Below are 20,279 nucleotides of genomic sequence, written 5' to 3' on the forward strand. Positions count from 1 at the left end.
TCTAAGAGTTTCTGCAGGGAGAGAAGAGAGAAAAGCTCCTTGCAGCAGCTGGAGAAAAAGTGAAGCTTCAAATTTCCCAGCCAGAGGATGATATAAAGGTGGAGACTCAAGCAGGGAGTAGGGGAAGTAGCCTAATATCCCCACACTATCCCTCTTCTTTGCAGCTGAGGAAGGGAGAGGCAGAACTTCTCACCAGAGTATTGCCTTTGGACGTCATCATTGCTCCTCTTCCTCCCAATCTTTCATATCAGTCTCTAGCTAGTGGGCTTAGCCCGCCAGCTAGCAAGTCACTAGTACATTTTTCAAGCCCTCCTTGTGATATCACTGAAGCAGGTTATTTAGTGGAGTGGCATCTGCTACTTCCTTTAGAAACAAAGATTCTCTAGGATGATTTCTCGTCTGATGTTTACTAGTATTGGTAATAGTATTTTTATACAAGTCCGGTGTTGTACTTGGAACTATTTCCCTAGGCTCTCCTGCTGTTTTTGTTCATATTTTTCTATTAGGCTCCTGTGATGCCAGTGATTGAGGTTTACCGCGCTTTCATTTTACCTACAAAAACTATTGGCTGAAACACGTTGATGGCTCTTGCTGACGGTCGCTTAAGTCTGAACCTTCCATTTCTCCAAATGAAAAGGGTGCTTGACAAGCCTTCCAGCTCATTTACCCCTTTTGCCATTCACTCGTTTCCTCTCTCCAGGCTTTTGTATTTTACCTACATGCATATAGGAACTTCTGTTCTCTCAGAGAAAGCGCTCACCTTTCAAAAGTCAACATTTTTTATGCACTGAACTCTTAATGCACATAAACATTTCAGTGGGACCCCGAGATCTAATCGGCCCTAATTTTTAAACCTGACCCAGACCCAAACCAGATCTAAGCCTGGGACTGTCAAGTCATTTTTCTGACCTGACCTGACTCCAACCATTCCTGCTGAACCTGAGTCAGCGCCTCTACCACTGCCTTCTGCGCTGTGTGTATGTGCTGCAGAGAGAGGGGTACTGTGACCTCTTGGTACACTCACTCTGCAGCACACACAACGCAGTGGCTGGCAAGAGTGGAGCCTGCAGGTGCCCCTGGTCCAATCCCACAGGCGACAGGCGGTCATCAGAACCCACCCACCCTGCACCTGAGATGGGCGCCTGAGATGGTCTGCTTGTTTTCTGACTCAGCCCAAACCTGACATTTATGTTGGGTTCATGTTGGGTTGCAGGGCTCTAATCCAGAGTTCCCCCCAGAGCCCGTCACAGCCCCTGCCCCCGATGCCCCTATAATGGGGGAAGAGCAGGAAACAGGCCCACAGACACACACACACACATATCCCGCGGGGCGCTGCCGTAGAAGGGGGGGGGAGAGTGGGACACGGGCCTGCAGACCCCACCCACTCCGTCGGGCACTGCCTGGATGGGGGGGGAGGCCAATGTAAGTATGGCCCCTAGGCGCTGGAGATCCACGCTACACCACTGTCAAGTAGTCTCATTAATTTCAGTGGTGCAACTTGAGGAAATAAGGTACTAGTCAACATGAGTAAAGCAGTGTTGCCAAGTCTCACAATTTTATTCCAAAGCTGGTGGTGGTTTCTTAAAGCCCCAGCTCCTGGAATCACGCTTTTTTTGAGAATCACAGCTTACTTTTTCATGATAGTTTCTAACTTTCATTGTTGAAGAGAAGTTTGAAAACATCACCTGAGTGTACCCTAGAGGCTCAAAAACAAGAAGGGAAATAAAAAGAATCATATCATGATAAACATCATGATTGTTAAACCAGTTTGATTGTATTTTGGGGGCTGACTAATGATTTTTGAACATCTGGGGCTGGTAATACTGGTAAAGGCGGCAGCATCTGTCTCCTGTGTTTATATGGTTTAGACTGTAAGGCAGCAGTCGGCAACCTGTGGCATGCCTGTGAAAGGTGGCACGCGCATCGACTTTGAGCGGCACGTGGCACCCTGGCCAGAGCCACGCCGCTTCCAGACCCAAGCAGCGCCGCGCGCCCCCATCCCCCACTGACTCAGCCCTGCCCCTTCTCCACGTGGGATGAGTGGCACCCCTGGCCGGGAGCAGCGCAGCCCCTGCAGGAATGGGTCCGCAGACCCACCGCTGCCACTGCCACCAGGAACGGGGCCCGCAGACCACCACCACCACCATGAATGGGGCCACAGACACCATCTCCTCCCCCCCACCCTCGCCGCCACTGCTGCAGCAGCACTGGGAGAGGGGCGGGGGGGTTGGCACGGCCCTTGCTGAAGGTTGCTGACCCCTGCTGTAAGGTGTTTAAGGCAGGAGACTCTGCACTGTGAGTCATGTACATTGAGCACATTGTCAGCAGTGAAATAACAATTATAAAACTATAGGTATACCTGGGATAAGAAACTAGGTTTCTGCAATGCTCCTAAAACGATGCGAGTCTATTCATAGGATGAGCAGCTGTTCAACAGGATGGCTAAATCTTTTCTGCTATAGTCCAATTCTATCAGAGGGTTCAACTATATTGTACTATCTAGTTCCACTTGGAAACCACATGAAATGGTACATGAAGTGTGTCTTTCCTGGGAGAGGACGGTGATGCTGTCAATGTGATTGGTTAATATTACACAGGAAGAAAGGCTGGACACCCCTTCTAACATCTCTGGGGGGGTTGTATTTTGCAGGAGATGCACGGGTGAGAGGTCAGACAGGGGTTCTTTCTGAGCGCCGTGGTTCCTACCCGTTCATAGACTTCCGTCTCCTCAACAGTAAGTGCAACCCCTCACCCAACTAAATTCCCCTTGGGAATGGACTTGTAAAGGAAATTTAAAAACCAAGATGGTTATTAAAAATCTGTAACACAAGAATCATTGAGCTACATTCAATACACCTGCTTTCTTCATACACTCAACAGGGAGTGTTCCATATTACTGTTGTGCAAACACTGGGTGGGAACATGAAATGTTTGACTAGATGACCACTGTCTATACTGCTTACAGTTGGTCAAATAAATACATGCTATATTAGTGGTGTGACGGTTGCCATCAAGGCCGACACCGGGGATTGATCGGAGGATTTCCAGAGTTAAAAGCATCTAAAGATCCAGACTCACCTTCTGAGAGCTTTAACAGCATCTCATCCTCCTGTGGTTTGTGCACAAAGGGGGAAACATAACAAACACCGACCAGCGGGTTACAGTGACATTAATTTTGCGAAGAGGCAGTGCCCAATCCAAAACCCAATGGAACCTTCCCATTGACCTGGATTTTGGATCAGACCTATTGTGAGAATCTGTCAAAAAAAATAGTTATAACCTCATTTTTATTAAAGTTATTAATCTAGCGTTGTTGTAAATAATGAAGGGCACAGATTAAAAAAAAAAAAAGTCCCTGTTCTTTTTCCCCTAACCTCTCTCCATTTACCCAAACTATGAGAAGTATTTTTCTGTCTTCTCTGTTAGAGATATTCATGGGAAATGCCCAGCATATAAAGTTCTTGCACTCCAGTTACCCATTGTGTAAGGATGATTAAAGATAAAAATTTCACTCACAAGTTTTCGGCCACTTTACCACACAACTCCGCCATTCAGAGACAGGCAGGGTTTTACATAACCCTCATGCATAGTACAGGTCTTTTGAATTTTACCTTTGAAACAACAGTTATTAACAGCCTTCATCAGAATAGACTGGATCTCCAACAGCTGCTTAGTGATTAAAGTTTTAATCCTCTACTGATTACATTTTTCATTAAAAAGCACTTACCAAAACTAAACTTTTAAACCCTGTTTGCTTAACTGCTTTCCAGAACTACTAGGATCTTGAGAATGGGAGGGCTGAAAAGGGGGGGCCTGGAGTGAGTTCAGGAATTGAAGATGGGAATTAGGAAAAAAGGAAAACTCAGCTCTGAGGTGCTAACACGTATGGAAGCTAGCAATGCATCTACAGTCTGGTAAAGATTTTAGTTTTGGAATCACCATTATCCATTTTCTGCCACCGCCTCTGTTGGCCCAGACCAACTGTTGCCAAATCTTGTACACTATAGCAGTGTTTCTCAACCTTTTTGATAGCAGGGACCAGCTTGCTGCCTTCCTAAACTGTTTCAGGGAGATTTCAGGGAACAGCACCAGTCCACAGACCTGTCCTTGAGAAACAATGCACTAGAGATAGTGCTGAGGTCAGAGGTCCATCAGAAAGTTGGGTATGACTCTGAGCTAGGGAGACATAAGAGATGAGACAAATCCCAGAAAGTTGCCCAGGCCAACCAGAGGATATCGGATCTGCTGAGACCCTGGCAGTATCATTAAAGATATGGGCTGTGGAGCAGAAGAAAACTTGAATCAGGTATAGGAATAGCGAAGTATTGGGAAAGAATAGATGGAGTTAGAAATCCAGCTGTGGGAATGAGTTAGAAACCTAACTGTACTCACAAGGTGAGGAAGAGCAAAGAATAGAAGTACAAAAGGGCACTTGGGAGGGAGGCAGAGGTATTTACTCTTTTCAAGAAATATGTTCAAGAGCTCAAAACTTCTCAAAATTCTAAGCTGAAACATGTTAAATCATAACCAGTTCAGCTGTCCTTGGTGATAAATCAACTGGGCAAGAACTCCAGTTGGATTCAGCAGCTGAGCAAATGCCATTGTCCTGAGCTTGCATTCATGCAGCGACAGAAGTGACTAAGTGTTCACATTTGACTCTGCTGGAATTGTCATTTTTGTCTTCAGTTGTATTTAGTTAGTTATATTCCCATGAAACACTCCTGCCCCCTCCCCCAGAACCTTTTGAAGTTATATTTTTTTAACTTTTCTGTGGAAATGGGGTTTTTTGGGGGTTGGGGAAGAGGAGATTCCTCTCCAACTGAATCCCGCTGATTCATTCTTCCAATCCAGGAAGATCCAGCATGCACCAATGAAGAGGGCCACTAGAGAGAGAGAGAGAGAGAAGTGCTGCTATGATGGCTCAAGGAGTAAGGAACTCAGCGTGACCCTTCCTAGCATATGTAGCTATCCTATGTAACTTACAAGAGGTGTCTTTCCATGCATTACATCAGAGGAGTTGCCCTGCTAGTTTATAGTGCAGCCGGCATTTTTGTTTCATTTCAGATGCTGAATGTTACAGAGCAAGTCAATGTGTTCTCTCACATGGGCACTTTATGCTTGTCCTTTCTTTATTGTTTCTCTTTAATCTGAAAATAGTTATTTAGGGTATATCTATGCTGCGAAGGTGCATTCTGAACTCAGATTAGCCAACCCGCATTAGCTGTCTCGGATTAAAATAGCAGCGAATAGAGGCAGCGCATGGGAAAGCTTGTGGGGTCACATGTCCTCCTCCAGGTCTGCTCCCACAGACTGAGCATGCTCAGTAACATCTGCTGAAGCTGCTGTTGTCACTCTGTCCCCCAGTGTCAGCAGGTATGGGTCGCCTCTGGCAGTGAAGACATGGCAACTCAGCTTTTAACTGGAATTAGCACCTTGAGATCATCTCCATGCTCCTATGGGCTTTAACTTGAGCTGCTACCCTGAGTTGCTATGTCTTCACTGCTATTTTAACCTGTTAGATAATGCAGCTGAGCTAACCTGAGTTAAGTACACACCCTTTTTCCCCCCCAGTGTAGATATATTTTAGACTGAAAAATCCATGTTTGACCTCGGTGAATGGGAAAAAGTAGCTTTCTTGAGCATATAGAGGGAACCAAAATCAGATTTTTGTGGATTCATTGTTATCTTCTAAGGGACTAATGAGAATTTGTTAATGTTTAAATTCAAAGTAAGGTGAAATCTCAGCACTAGACCACTAATGTTGGAAATGAAGAGTGCACTGGCCTGTCTCACTCACTGTCCTATGTGCACATGTATGTAGCTGGGATGTACACCAGCTTTTATTTTAGCCTCACCCATGCCTCTAAATGGGGCCTGTCTATTTAAAACACACTATAGGTACAGTAGGAACACTGGTTACTGAACTTCCTCTTAAAAGGGAGTAGGCAGTGTAAACAGAATAATCTTGTGAAACTTCTTTGCAAAGTGTCAGAACTGGTACTACTGAAATGTTTTGGCACCATCAAATGTTTGCTGTGTGGGTTTAACCAATAGGCAGCAGCTCTAAATGTAAAATAATGTTTGCACTAAATGAAAGATTAAGGCAGAACAGACTTTACTGGAAATATGTTCAACATCTGTAAAGACACTGTCTCAGTCATTTCTCCAAGATCTAATTCCTACAACTTCAGATAAACAGACCTTAAACTCTAGTTCGATAGTGCCCTCTTGCAACTCCAAATAATATTACACCTCCATCTCACAAAAGAAGAGAGAAAAAATTAAACAAAGATATGAAAATTTTTAAAACAAATATTTCAGGACACTGCTATTTAATATAAGACAATATTACTCAAATATAGCCTTTATGTTTATAGTTAGTCACCCAGATGGATTTTTTTCCAACATGGCCAGCATAGGTTAGCATAAAGGTTGTCCAGGTCTTCTGGCTTCTTTGGATTCTAGCACCAAAGTTAATGTATGGTTAAAGGTGTAGTAAAGTCCTTCTGGAGAAGAAAACTGCATCCATTCTTAAAATAGAACTTGTAGCATGGTACTCAAAACCAAATGGATTACAATTAGCTTCCTGCTGTTTGTGCTAATGTCTCTGGTGACAGCTAAACATTCCTCCAGGGTCCATCTATACCAGATGGCAGCTTGGTGTGTGCACACCTCGGCTTTGACAGAGCCAGGCAGCCAAACACAATCAGGACTCGGCCTGCACATTCTCTCCTCACTCACCTCTCACAAAGGAGAGGTAAGACTGTAGTGTTCCTCTTTCTGCCCTCGCAAAAATGTATATAGCTTTATGCTTTTCTTGAACTGTAATTGGGCTGGTGAGCTTTGGCTTTAAAAGCTGATTTGCAGAGGACAAAATTTCACCTAAATGATGACTCAGTAGTTGATCAAGTGCACTTATACCATCGTCTAGTGCAGCAGTTCCCAACCTTTTTGAGTGTGTGGATCCCTTTTCAACCTCCAAACATTTTTCGGCCCACCACATGCTACTAGTTTTATTTGAAATTGTACATTTCCTTGGTGAGGATGTTATTGTTTTTCTTTTCCGTAGTAGCCTCGCAGACCATCAAGGGTCCACGGACCACAGGTTGGGAACCACTGATCTAGTGTATTCCTGTGCTCTAACATAGCTATGTATGGGGTCTTTGTGTCAAACTACTGGGCCCAACACCTTGCAAGGGCTTGTGACACCAGCTGAATCTATATGCATTAATATAGGGTCGGAAATCTTTGCTGACACTTCTTTCATCAGGCACTGAGAAGCAATTCTCCCTCATATCACCAGTGGTTGGGGTGAGGAGGGTCTGGTGGCTTTGCAGTCCCCACATTCATTTCAGGCTTTTTATGAGGCAAAGCAGGCCATCCACTTTCCCATCCTACAGTAGAGAGACAGGAAGGCTGCCTGCTCCTGCTGGCTAATTGGACTGAGAGATGCTCCAGAACACCTTGCATGAGTAGCCTGGGCAACCTGAATATTATTCTGAGGGGCCTGCGATTTTGATTTGCAAAAGTCATGTAAACTGCAGGCAGTGAGTTCTGCACAGCTCTATTTAAGGGAAGTTAAGAAGAGAATTGGGGAAGGAGTTTCCCCTTGACATAAATTATGATCAAACCATACCCTAAAATGGAAATGGTGAGGGTGAGAGAGAATGTCAGGGTTGTTTTCTTTTTTCATGTTAGATGAGTAAGTGACCTAGAAAGGTAGGAGTTGAAAGTAAAAGTTTAGAAACTTAACTTTCCCAAAAACACCATGGAAGTAAAAGAATAGGCTGGAGGCGTGAATACTGTGGAACAGCAAACTCAAATGTGTAAATGGGCTACAGGTAGGTCCCAACCAAAACCCCGCACGTTTTATGAAAGTCTCTGTCTCTGAACTTTGCAGGTCAGGCCCATATCTGAAACTAACTCAGGCTAATTTCACGATGGCAGCTAGGGGGGCATTTTGCTTTTTTACAAACTAAATGAACCACCGCACATCCATGGGAGAGCAGATAATCTGAATATTGTGTCTTGTAAACATTTGGACCTTTATGCACTTCCGCAATGAAAAATCAACTTAATCTGATTTTCCTTTTAGAAAAGCATAGTGTGGGTTTCAGAAATAAAGGACTTTAGTAGTAAGGCAGCAATTATTTAATTCTCTGATTGACTAAATTGCTCAGTGAGTCACTGAACCAGATCCTTCCAGTGCCTCTCGTGGTGATTAAAATAGATTTCATTATCTCATGATGTGCTGTGTCGGTGACTGATGTGGTACATTTCTTGATTGCATTAATTAAAAACAAGAGGAAATTCCTTGCATCGCTGATATAGCCAGATTAGAAAGCATCTGCAAGGTCTAAATAGCACTTGTTTTGAGGTGCTCCAGATGAGAGAGAGCCTACTTTGCGCTGTATATTCACCCACCTGAGATCTTGACATTAATGTCAAACTTAAGGCCGTTTAGTCTAACAAGAAGGGCTTTATTTACCTTAGACAGTGAACAGAACTAACAGATCAGCTACCATTTTCAACAGACACTGAGACTCTGGTCTCTGGGTTCTCTTTCCAGCTCTGCCATTGATATGCTGTGTGATATTAGACATTTAATAACCTTTCTGTAGCTCTGTTTGCCCGTATGTAAAAATGATGCCTTAGAGGAATGTGATGAGGCTTACCTTGCCTACATCGCAAGCAATATTTAATTCTTAATTAATAGTTCCAAAGGACTTTTAGATCCTGAGATGAAAAATAAATCTAGAAATGCAAAGTATCAGGTTTGGTCAAATAAGATGTGGACTCCTATCAACAAAGTCTGGATCTGGATCTCAAACACCTAAAGACTGGGGATGTTTGGCTCTGTGGTTTTAGTTTGTCCCACAATAAAAAGAAGGTCCATTGGCAATATTCAGATACAGTCCCAGGTTTGGATTTTGAACAATTCTAAGGCTTTTGGTAAGGGCCCATTTCCAGATAAAATAAAAGCCAACCACAACCTTTCACCCAAACCTCTATGTAATCTGAACCCAAACCTTTTTGAGGTTTAAAAAAGTTTGGTTAACTTTATTTCATTGCCTTTGGCTGGGAAAAGAAATGGAAGTGCTGAAATATTATGAGAGATGCCTGTCTCAGGGTATTTCTATCCCAGATGAAACTAGGAAGTGCTAAAAATCTTGTGAAGATGTTTCAAGGACTCATTGGACTCTCCAGATTAAAGAGGTACAGATAAGCATCCAAATTTCTCAATGATTATTAAACCAAAAGGGCCAAACTTTTGAGGTTCTTCCCCCTCACTTCAAAATACTTGCTTTATTCCCCAAAACAATGATACCGACAATTGGAAAGCACACACAGTTTCCTAAATGAGTTTGGCCCCTCTGCTGTGGATGGCAAAAACATCCCCAAAACTTAAAATTCACCTATGGACTTATGAGTCTCCTATCCATGAAAAATGAATTGGGATTCCGTAATATTGTCTCAGCACGGGCAGTTCTGTTTTCTACTAAAGCTCCACTCTAAACACAGAGTTCTCCCTCTCTATCTCACTGAATATCAGTGTGATTCTCTCTCCACACTCTTTAAAGGAACAGTCAAGTTTAAAAAAAAATCGTATTAAAAATGTTCTTCCCTGTGTAATTAACGACAAAGTGGATTGAAAAGTAAATTCCGCTTAGTCTCATTTATGCTGTTTGTTTAATTTTTGCACTTACTTCAGTTAGAAAATGAAAGCCAGAAAATGAAACCAACATTTCTTAATATATTTTCATGCATTAGCAAAGAGCTGCAATTTGTTTTGTGAACACTGCTGGGGAATGTTTCAAAACTAAACACAAACTTGTTTTGCTGCAATTTTTTAAAAAATTGCATACAAATATTTACACCATTATAGAATTGTAATTTTTTTTAACATAAATCCAGGGCTTAAGTCACCTGATAGTGTCCTTTTAATACAGGAGTTTCCAAATGATGAATTGTTTGTTTTGTCACCTGACCTTCTGTTACTTGATTAAAAAGGGAAAGGGTGTTTTGATGATAACATTGAGGATACTTTCTAAATTACTTAAGGAAAAGAAAGAACAGGGAGAAGGGATCATTAAGATGATAAATGAAAGCTGTGTTTGCTGTTATTACAAGGTATGTGAATTTTTCCTCAAAAGGGGAAGGGGAAAACCATTTCCTGTCAAGTTGTTGATTACAAGTTGTAATTAGCTGTAAGACCATATTAACTTGCAACTTTAAAATAAAGATCCTGAATATCCTACCATACAGACAAGACTGAAGTGGCAAAGTGAAGATTTCAGATGAAAAAAATACAATACTGTTGGTGAAAATGAATATAACAGCATGCATAACACTCTCTCCTAATAACATATAGGCAGCTAAATCGAAGCTCTCAGACCTAGTGTTTGCCTGAAGATGGCTTTGATAACTAGCCACGTCAGGTTCCTCATGATAGCTGAAAAGCATCAAGAGAAACAAACCTAGTTTTGCCTTAAATTTTGATTTAATCTACTTCTCCTCCTGGGATTTCTGTGACTTCACTAATTTCTTTGCTTCAATATGTATTTGCAATCCACACTTGTGCAGGATTATTTTCAAACCTCCATAGCTACTTTTCAGTTCTCTGGTCCTATTTCAAATACTCCAAAGAAAATATATTTGGGAGTGGGGAGGTCCAGTAGTTTTGTACAGCTAGTTTTTTTCCCCAGTAGTGTCAAGGCTTATATGGGAACTTTATGAGTTGGTAGCTGAGCTGTTTCAAGTCACTGTCATCAAACATGTGATATTTATCTAGGAGGAGACACCACTTGGCACAATAAAACAGCATTCCAAAACCTCTCTCAAAAACATGGGCACAGTAACAATTAATTTAGCCAGACAAGGACATGAACCTCACCTTTGCAGGTAGGACCTATGTTCATAAGCAGCTGCTTTGTGTGACTGTGATTTAAAAAATATGAGTTAAACTCTGCAGCCTGCCAATAAATGTTCAGTACCCTAATTTTTCTAAAACTAATATCATGGGCATCTTGTACTGTATGGCCCAAAAAAGAAAATATTTCAGATTTTCTCAGATTCAGCAAATCTGCTCAGAGACAGGTAGATGCTGACAGGTTCAGAGCCTGGAAGCTTTCTTCATGTCCTCCTTTAGATTATAGGAGTTTTGCTCATCCAATCAAAGAACAGAAAAAACCTATTTGACTTACCTGGCCAATCACAACTAATAAGCATCACTCAAACTTTGAGCACAGACAGTGATCTGTTCACAATCAAGCCACAGAGAAAAAATAAAAGCATTTGTTCAAATTTACTCAAGAAGTGAGTTTCAGGACATTGTGACCTTTGCATGAACATTCAGCAAGCAAGCCAACGAGGGAGCCAAATGCATTGTGTAAATTATTAGCTGGTAATTATTTCATCAGTTGTTACTCTACTGTGGTAATATACTATTTTGAATGTTATTATTATTTAACATATTGGTGTAGCCACAACCAGACAGGCCCCATTTTTGCTAGGCAGGCTACAAAATGTCACAAATGAAGTCTCTGCCCCAAAGATATAACTGTTATGCTATACCAGAGTTTTAAAGAATCTCCAGAAAGACTGTACAGTTAACATGTCAAGCATTTCAAAGAGGATCTGGGGACGAGTTCCCCCAGAAGACTTTTGTAATTGTTAATGAAAAATGTTTGCGTGTGGTACACAGTTGAAAGCAAAGATTTTATTACCGATAGCTCTGGATTCTGAATTAAGTGAGAGAGGCAGAAAAGTCTCAAGTGGATTTCCAAAGATATTGAAATCTACAAGATACCAATACAGCTCTTATTTAATGTAATGTATTGCAGTGTGGAGTGTTATCCTGTCTAATATTTAATTTTGTATTACCATAGTATATTCATGGGAGGTAATATCAACTATTTTCTTAAATTATAATTCATCTCTATAATTGTGATTTTTAAAATATCACTCTGATCAAACTGGTAAAATTGTTATCAGCACAAAGGCAAGGTTTCAACCAAATTAGAATGAAAATCAATCGGATCGTTTTAAAACCAAACCTCAAGTATGTGTTTCCCAAAATAGACAGACCTTAAAAGGGTCAGAGGTCCAATTGGGATGTTTATCTGAATGTTTTGAGGTCTGCCAAGCTGGAGTGGAAACTTTGCAGTAAGAAGTTGTCTTAAAATGTTTTCTGATGCTTCCTGCTTTCTGTCATGCCAGAAATTCCAGGAGAGCAGCCTTTCTTCAGAACGTTGATAATTCTGCTCTGATCTTGAACCAGGAAGTACAGGGGTGCAAGAAAAAGGCAAATAATGCAGAGAGGAAATGAGCACTTTTTCAAAACCTTGCAATAGGTTTAAAGTCAAGTTTTGGTTTAATTCTTATTTTAACTGAGCCCGATCACTAATCCTTAACAAAAACTATTGCTATCTTTTAAGTAGTGTGAAAAATCCATGATACACTCTTGGACACAGGTAATAAGAGTAGACAGCAATTTGTCTACTATCAGCACTTTCAGGTACGCTTCTGTTTACACTATAGGAGAATTTTGGAATGTGAGAAATGTGGCACAGTACACTAAACAAAGACAAGACTACAGAAAGGGAGATGTAAATCTAAGCTAAAAGTTTGGTATGAATTGACAGAGGACTTATCTATGCTGGAGAAATGTACTGGAGTAAATACTGATTGTTCCCCAATTAAACGTATCTTGAGTCCACACACAAAAGCACTTTAATCTATTGTCATGGTGTCATTGCAAGACGTTACCTTCAGAATGTGTGGGGGTAAAATCCAATTGCCTCACCTTAGGCCACCAGCTGACTGTCACCTCTCTCCCTCCTGCCATACCTCCAGAAATGCCTCCTGCAGCCATTTTCTTCTCTCTCCCGACAACTCCTCTTTCCCTGGTTTTGTAGACCCTGATTTGCCTAGCAGAGGATAAGCATGACATGTCCATATGACCAAGGGGGTGCTGGAAGAAAACAGGGACATAAGCTGTATATGAGTCAAAGGTGTGATTTATAGATGCTAGACACCTTCCTAGAGTGTCCTTAGAGAAAATGACTGGAACATTATGTTTCTGAATCAATTCGTTATTTGAAAATTAATAAACCTGCTTCTCCCCAGGAAAGTGGGGTGGGGCAAATAATCTCTTCTCATTACTCTGAAGTGCTGTGCAAACCAGAAGGAAGATATCACAAAAGAAAACTCACATAACTGGTTCATTGCACAAACAACATTTTTTCATTTAAAAAAATGGTACTAATAATGTAGAAAAGTCAATATCCGGTGTAGAGGTTAAACTAGTCTCTGTGTAATGTTGATTTACACAAGCACGTTTTTGTTGTTAACTTGTGCTGCCTTTTCCCTTTGTTAACCATATTGCCTTTTATACTCTTAGTACACACACCCATAGGCTACCACAGCAACACAAAACAGAGAAAGGTGATAGGGAGCTCCTAATTCAGGAAATCTCATTGAACTGAAAAAACAGTGTGTGTGGGGAGTGGTAGATCATGTACTAGAGAGATGATGTGTGTTACTCCCCCCTCTTCTGTGCTGCCAGTGGCACTTTGTTTTGAGAGAGAAGCATACCAGCAGTTCCTTATGGCTTATTAACCTCTTGAGGGCCACAGGCAGTACTCAAATGCCAATCAGTATCCTACAGTCATGTAATGGTTTTGTATGTACTGTATTTATGTATGATGTTGCCCTCTAATAGCTGCCAGACAGAATGGATAAAGGACTTACTAGCACTGCCAGATAAAGGAGAGCTTCTTTAGCACAAGTTGCCTGTGTTTTTGGAGCTGAAGAACCAGGGTAAATGTTGCAGTTTCAGGGGGGGTGTGTGTGTGTGTGTGTGTGTGTGTGTGTACACACCATAATTGTGTTCCATCTGCAACAAAAGGATTCTTCACCTAATGTGCTGGGCAAAACTTCAATACAATGTGGATGTACATCCCTTATACTCAGACGTGCTGCTTTTGGGCATAAGCACAAAAATATCCATAAGATACTCTAATTATTAAATAGAGACCATCACAAAATCCCATGTCATGTTTTAGGCATATACAAGGACATCCCTACGCATATTTCAGTTTCATTTCAAAATGGCACATTCTTGCCAAATCTCCTCCTACAGGTCCCTGTGCAGCTACATAATGTCAACGTTTTTCTTTTTTTTTCAAACCAGCGGCTCACTGTACAAACTAATGCCAATAGCCCAATGGTTGCAGTGCAAAGAAACCTGCACAGTTACCTTATGAACTGAGTCCTTGGCATCTCATAACTCATTTTATTCTAAGTACAAACAGATATCAATAACCCATTGTGTTTCAAAATCCTCATGTGATCTAATTCAAGTTCTTGCATCCAACTGCTAAATTTAATAAATAAAAACAAAAAAATTGTATATTCGTATAACCTTTAATAAACTAATGTAAAACCATCATCCTTAACTCAGACTAGTTATTGGGGTACCGGTCAGAGTCAGACAGGTTAGAGTTATTTGAATAGCTTTGCACAACTGGCAAGTGGAAGACAGAATTTTAGCCATAAATCTGAATTCCCTCACTTTTGCTATTTTAAAAGCAAGCTCTTCATGTTATTTAAGCATCATTTTTGTTCCTCAGTTTCATTAGATTTCTTTTTGGCTTAGAAGTGAAGAAGGAAAAAAGAGAAAATGCCACTGACATTACAGATAAATCAAAGAGCCCAAAATGTAAGCCCTTTAAGAGAATGTCCAAATCTTGGCTACTCAGTTCATGCCTGTATATTAGTGTGAGCATCCAAATGTAGGACTTGGACTTTGTATTGAAGAATCCACTTCTGAAAATTCAGCTCATAGTGTGCATTAAGAATATTATAAATATTATGAATCTTACTAGAATGAAAAGATGTTCAGATGGGATTTAAGGGTTATTGTGGATACGTATTTCCCATAATTCACTGTAATGGAATATGCTTCTGAAGCAGAAAGGCATGTTCTGTGTAGGGATGCAAACTGCTCATAGTCTTCTCTTGAAGCTCCTGTTGAAAGCCATGAATGTTTTATACATGCCACAATATGGCTCACAAGTGACAATGAATTTGATGCTGTCAGTCCAGAAATTGTGCTAGGTATTAAGAAAACATTCATGATTCACACTGATCCATTCTAATGTGTTTGTGTTTAGTTTAGTACAATTACCTTTGTTGTAGATATAGTCTCAGTTTCTACTGCAGGCAATCCAAGGAATAATGTGCTCCGTGAAATCAAAGTCATTGCTGCCGTGATGCGGCTATTCTCACAGGCTCCATATCTATTTCTCTCCACTGGAATTTCAGGACTCAAAATACATAGAGTTGACTTCTGAAGCAAAATTAAAATGGAGGAAAGTGACAATTCCACAATCACTTGCATTCAGTGTAAAGGCCAGACAGAGATCTGGTTAAAAAGAGTTGTAGCAACTGCTAGTTTTAATGGACAAAGTGGAATGTTACCATTCCTGTAAAATTTAAACACATGAGCTGAGATTCAGACAATAAAACAATCTAGGCAAAGAAGGAAATAGGAAAGCTGGAGGTGGGGAGGAGAAGAAGCTGATGAAGGATTAACTTTGGAATTAAAAGACTTTTGGTGCCCAGGAATTTAGCTGGACTCCAGCAACTTCTCAAAAATCAAAAATAGAAAAATAAAATTCAGAACCAGTCTTCAGGTTCCTCCCACACACTGTTCTCTCCCAGTAAGTGGTGTGGCCATCTATAGCCATCCCCCCAATAGGGAGGGTTTAAAATAAAGAAAAAAGAAAAGAAAAGAAAAGAAAAGTGAAATTACTCTAATTTTAAAAAGGGTGATAGAGTTTGGGCAGATACTAGTGAATCAAGTCAGAAGCTTTAGCCATCATGTTGCTACAATAATGCTGTTACTTTTTGCCCTTTTGACAACACAAGGTTTTCCATTGCCCTTCAAGCTACAGCCACTCCACTTCACAATTTCACATTATTAAAGGTCCTTGGGGTACTCCTGAACAATGGGATGGTGTGACTTAGGGATTCAATAATTCATACTCAATGCCATCAGCAAACTGTATATTATCTGTGTTCGCTCGTTTTGTGCCCTTCAGTAGCCCTGAGGTTTGTTGGCTAATGGATCACATGAGGAGGAAATTCCACACAGAAAACACTCCGTGTAAATTTTTTAATAACATTCCTGACATTTAAACCAACACAAACCTGTGAAATGTGTATGTTCCTTTGCAATGCCAATGCAGACTTTATAAGATGTTAAAATTAGTATCTAATGACCTCTCTAAAAAGTGCCAGAAAAGCATTTTTAGATACATATTTTTAATAGTCATAAGCATGGAAAAAAGAATCAAATTTGAATTTCACAGGAGAGCTAATGCTCAGCACAAATACCAAAAAATGGCAAGAGATGCCCTCACCACATGCATGTTTTCTAAGATCTTCTCTACATAACAAGTTCAGGGATATACAGCGCAACTGCTCATCTCAAATAATGATAGCCTTGCCCTAAAAAGAACTCTCCATTTTCTGACAATCCCTTGTAAACTCCATCTTAAAAAAAACAAACAAAAGCACTTACCTCCACCTACCTCTAACTACTGCCCTAATTCCCTTCTTCCTTTGGCCTCTAAACTTACAGTGGACAACATCAAAACTGACCATACATGAAGTGCTGTTAAATGCACAAACAAAACAACTTTAATTTCTCTAATAGTAAACTTGCTGTTACTCCTAACAAGTTAAAATAAATGCCAAACTAAGTTACCTTCCTTATGAAAACAATTTCATTTTCCATGTCAAACTCATCCATATATGAAATTTTAGAGCAGCAAGATATACTGGTATTCAGTAAAGAGAGCATATTGCTATTGTACAATCTGAATAAGGTATATTCCCTGGCATAAATTCAATGTTTTCTTTTATTCTAAATTTAACTTATTAGCCTCATTGCATAGGGATTGGTTATGGGGAAACACCAAACAATATGACAGAATAGGCAGTCAATTTTACATTTTTTGCAAAAATGGGTCATACACTATATTTTGTGCACTGAAAATGCATCCTTAGGTGGGTGCTAGTGAAGTTTTGCTTCTTCTGGTAATTTATCATTACAGTGATCTCCAGCAGATTCTATTGCAAAGGCTGCTCACAAAAACCATCACCATCAGTGCTTGGAAACTCATTAAGAAGCAGTGCTGAACTTTTATAAGCACCAGCTTCCAGGTGCATATACCGAAGAACATGCAATCTTGTTACAGACCATAAGAACTGAATTCTACTAATGATTCACACTGGACATTCCAGAGCCACTCATCCTACCTTGGCAATAGGATGGAGGCTAACGGCTCTGGTTCATTTACTATTTACCCTCTAAGAGCACTGTACACACTCATTCACTACCCACCTGGGAAGAAGAATTAATTTGTTTTAAAGACACCTGCAACATCACATAAAATCTAAGGAAGATGTCATTAAATATGGCTACACTGTTGTTGTAGCCATATTGGTCCCAGGATATGAGCGAGACAAGGTGGGTGAGTTAAAATATTTTGTTGGACCAACTTTTGTTGATGAGAGAGACAAGCTGTTGAACTGCACCGGGCTCTTCTTTAGCTCGAAAGCTTGTCTTTTTCACCAATAGAAGTTAGTCCAATAAAAGACCTCACCCACCTTGCCCCTCTCATTGGCGAGAACAGTCAATATTAGGCTGACACAACATTAAACTCCAAAGTAGGTGCAAAAGATTGCCCAGCAAATGTGGGAATGTGAGGGAAAGAGAACTACAAACAGATGCTACCGCTAGGATAGTTCATTCAGAAATTTAATATCTAGATCTTTTAACATCTGAGTTCAACACATACTGGCTTCAGTTCTGTTCTGAAAGAGCTCATGTAGAGCAGAGTTCCTGAGTGTCACATTTCCAGATTCAGAATGCAAAATATATTTTCATTATAATCCGAAGGGATTTAGAAGCATGACTCTAACAAAAGCTGGCAGTTTCATCATATCTGATTTCCTACGGTTTACCTTGCAGCATCAGAAAAGTTGGTCGGGTTTCGGATGATTATGTATGCCTCATCTGTTTTGGAACTATCCATCTATCTGAAGAGCACGGCACCAACAGTGCTCGTACAATTACTTCAGGAAAATGCAACTGATATCATGCAAAGATGTAACCTACCCAAAGATGACAATTCTACATCAAACAACCCTGGACCTAAAACAGTTTTTTGTGAGTCCAGTGTTAAATAACATAAGCAAAGAATACTTAGGACTGGAATAACTAACCATTTTATCTCCTGGATGTGTACAGCTTTTTACCAGCCGAAGCAAACAGCCATCCCAAAGTGACTCCTGAACTTGTCACTTGTTGTACATCAGTGAAGTGTATGGGCAGGTGGGAAAAAGTCCTTATTTTAAAAGAGCCTGTTATCACTGTTTATTTATTCATTGTGTATTTGTATGATCATCACACCTAGGAGCCCCAGTCATGGACCAGGATCCCACTGTGCTAGGCGCTGTACAAACACAGAACAAAAAGTCAGTCCCTGCCCTAAAGAGCTTACAGTCTAAATCCCCTAAACAGGTAAAAGAAAATGCATGTTAACCTCTCCATTAAACACCTTATTGAGAATTATTTCAACTTCATCACATCAAATCCCTCTCACTTGTACTTGATTTTGACTTATTCGCCTTCCTAAAGAGCAGTGAAAGTCAAATTTAAGTATTTCTCTTAATCCTTATACAAGTTTTGCCAATAAGACACATTGCTGTCCACATGAGGTACTTGTGTACCCCATTACTGTAGTTTCTGAGAACCTCATGCTCTTCAATGTGCTTAGTCTCACAACACCCCTGTGGGGTAGGGAACTGCTATTATCCCCCTTTTACAGATGGGGAACTGAGGCACCGAGAGACTAAGTGACTTGCCCAAGGTCATAAAGGAAGTCCGTGACAGAGCAGGGACTTGAACTCTTCTAAACCCTAACCACTGCACCCTGCTCCATCTCTGTAATACACCTATATACTATTACTTCTAAAGCTAAAGTATAACTTGTGCACACACATTCCTAGGAGAGAGATTTTATTGCTGCATCTGAACAGCAAAGAATGTGGCATTAAGAGTACTGTGGTTTCTTGCAAGTTTGAGAGAAGACTTACAAAATTATGAAATTTTCAACATTTTCTTTTTAAACAATGGAGAAAGTTGTCTTGAGCGCCAGCATGATGTTTTTTGTACTAATTACTTTTCACAGATACAACACACTCAGGGGAAATTGGCACCAAGAAAAAGGTGAAAAGACTGTTAAGCTTTCAGAGATATTTCCATGCATCCAGGCTGTTGCGTGGAATTGTACCACAAGCCTCTCTGTACTTACTGGATGAAGACTACCTTGGACAAGCCAGGGTAAGAGACATCTCCAAATCCCCTCTCCTTGGGACTAGCTTGCTGAAGAATGTCATTTTATAACTTGCTCTTCTGACAAACAAATGGGTGGGTGAACTGGCTAAAATTACGGTCTCTAATTTTGCCCCCAACAAATATACTATACTTTCCCGGGTTTTTATGCTCATAGCATGAAGGAATGAGTATCAGAGTGACAAGGAAATGTCTAGTCCTCATGCCAAAGTTTCAAACTCAGGCAGCCCAAATGACATTCTGGAATTATTAAATGATGTAGGTACAATTGTATGCCTCAAGGATTCCTAAGTGAGTTACAAATGTAAACTGATATAAAATAGGATTCATTTCATCCACCAAGACAATGCAGCCACCTCTGCAGCAACCATTTAATGATCCAGAGTATCCATATACAACAATTTAGGCTAGAAAGTGAAGAATACTAATTGAAACTTCAAGGGAACTCTTAGTAGGCAAAAATAAAATTAGCTGATTCTTCACCCTTACTCACACTGAGTAGCATTTACACACATGATTAGTCCAGTTTATGTCAATAGGATTACTCACATGAGTAAACATCACTCAGTGTGAGAGAGAGTCACAGATTGGGGTCTCTACTTGGGAATTTGGGCTATGTTCCGTGGCGTACTGTGGATCTCCGGCGCCCAGGGGCCAAGCCTACATTTGCACCCCTGGCCTCATACGCCCTCTCCCCTCCCCCCACGCAGGGCAGGAAGGGTCCCAATGCCGCCTCCCAGCTGCCCCATGGAGGGGGTTCTATATCTGCAGGGGGGGTATGAGGCCTGAGGGAGGGCACAAATACAGGCTTGACTCCGCCACCTGCCCTCCCCACACGTACCTTGGATGG

The 20,279-nt window shown here is 40.8% G+C and overlaps 1 protein-coding gene across 4 annotated transcripts in view; it reads left to right on the forward strand.

Annotated features, from left to right (window-relative positions):
• PDE7B (phosphodiesterase 7B) overlaps positions 1–20,279 on the forward strand; it is a 240,436-nt gene that overhangs the window by 184,776 nt on the left and 35,381 nt on the right. For 3 of the 4 annotated variants that reach the window (XM_067542271.1, XM_067542268.1, XM_067542270.1), the window contains 2 exons: positions 2,651–2,734; positions 19,266–19,417. In XM_067542271.1, the coding sequence (XP_067398372.1) occupies positions 2,651–2,734; positions 19,266–19,417 (236 nt within the window). The remainder of the gene's footprint in view (positions 1–2,650; positions 2,735–19,265; positions 19,418–20,279) is intronic. The other variant, XM_067542269.1, reaches the window with a different exon arrangement.

This window comes from Emydura macquarii, unplaced genomic scaffold (assembly GCF_026122565.2).
Source record: "Emydura macquarii macquarii isolate MOO-44397 ecotype Brisbane River unplaced genomic scaffold, CSIRO-AGI_Emac_v2 contig_705, whole genome shotgun sequence".
In the NCBI taxonomy this organism is placed as follows: Eukaryota; Metazoa; Chordata; order Testudines; family Chelidae; genus Emydura; species Emydura macquarii.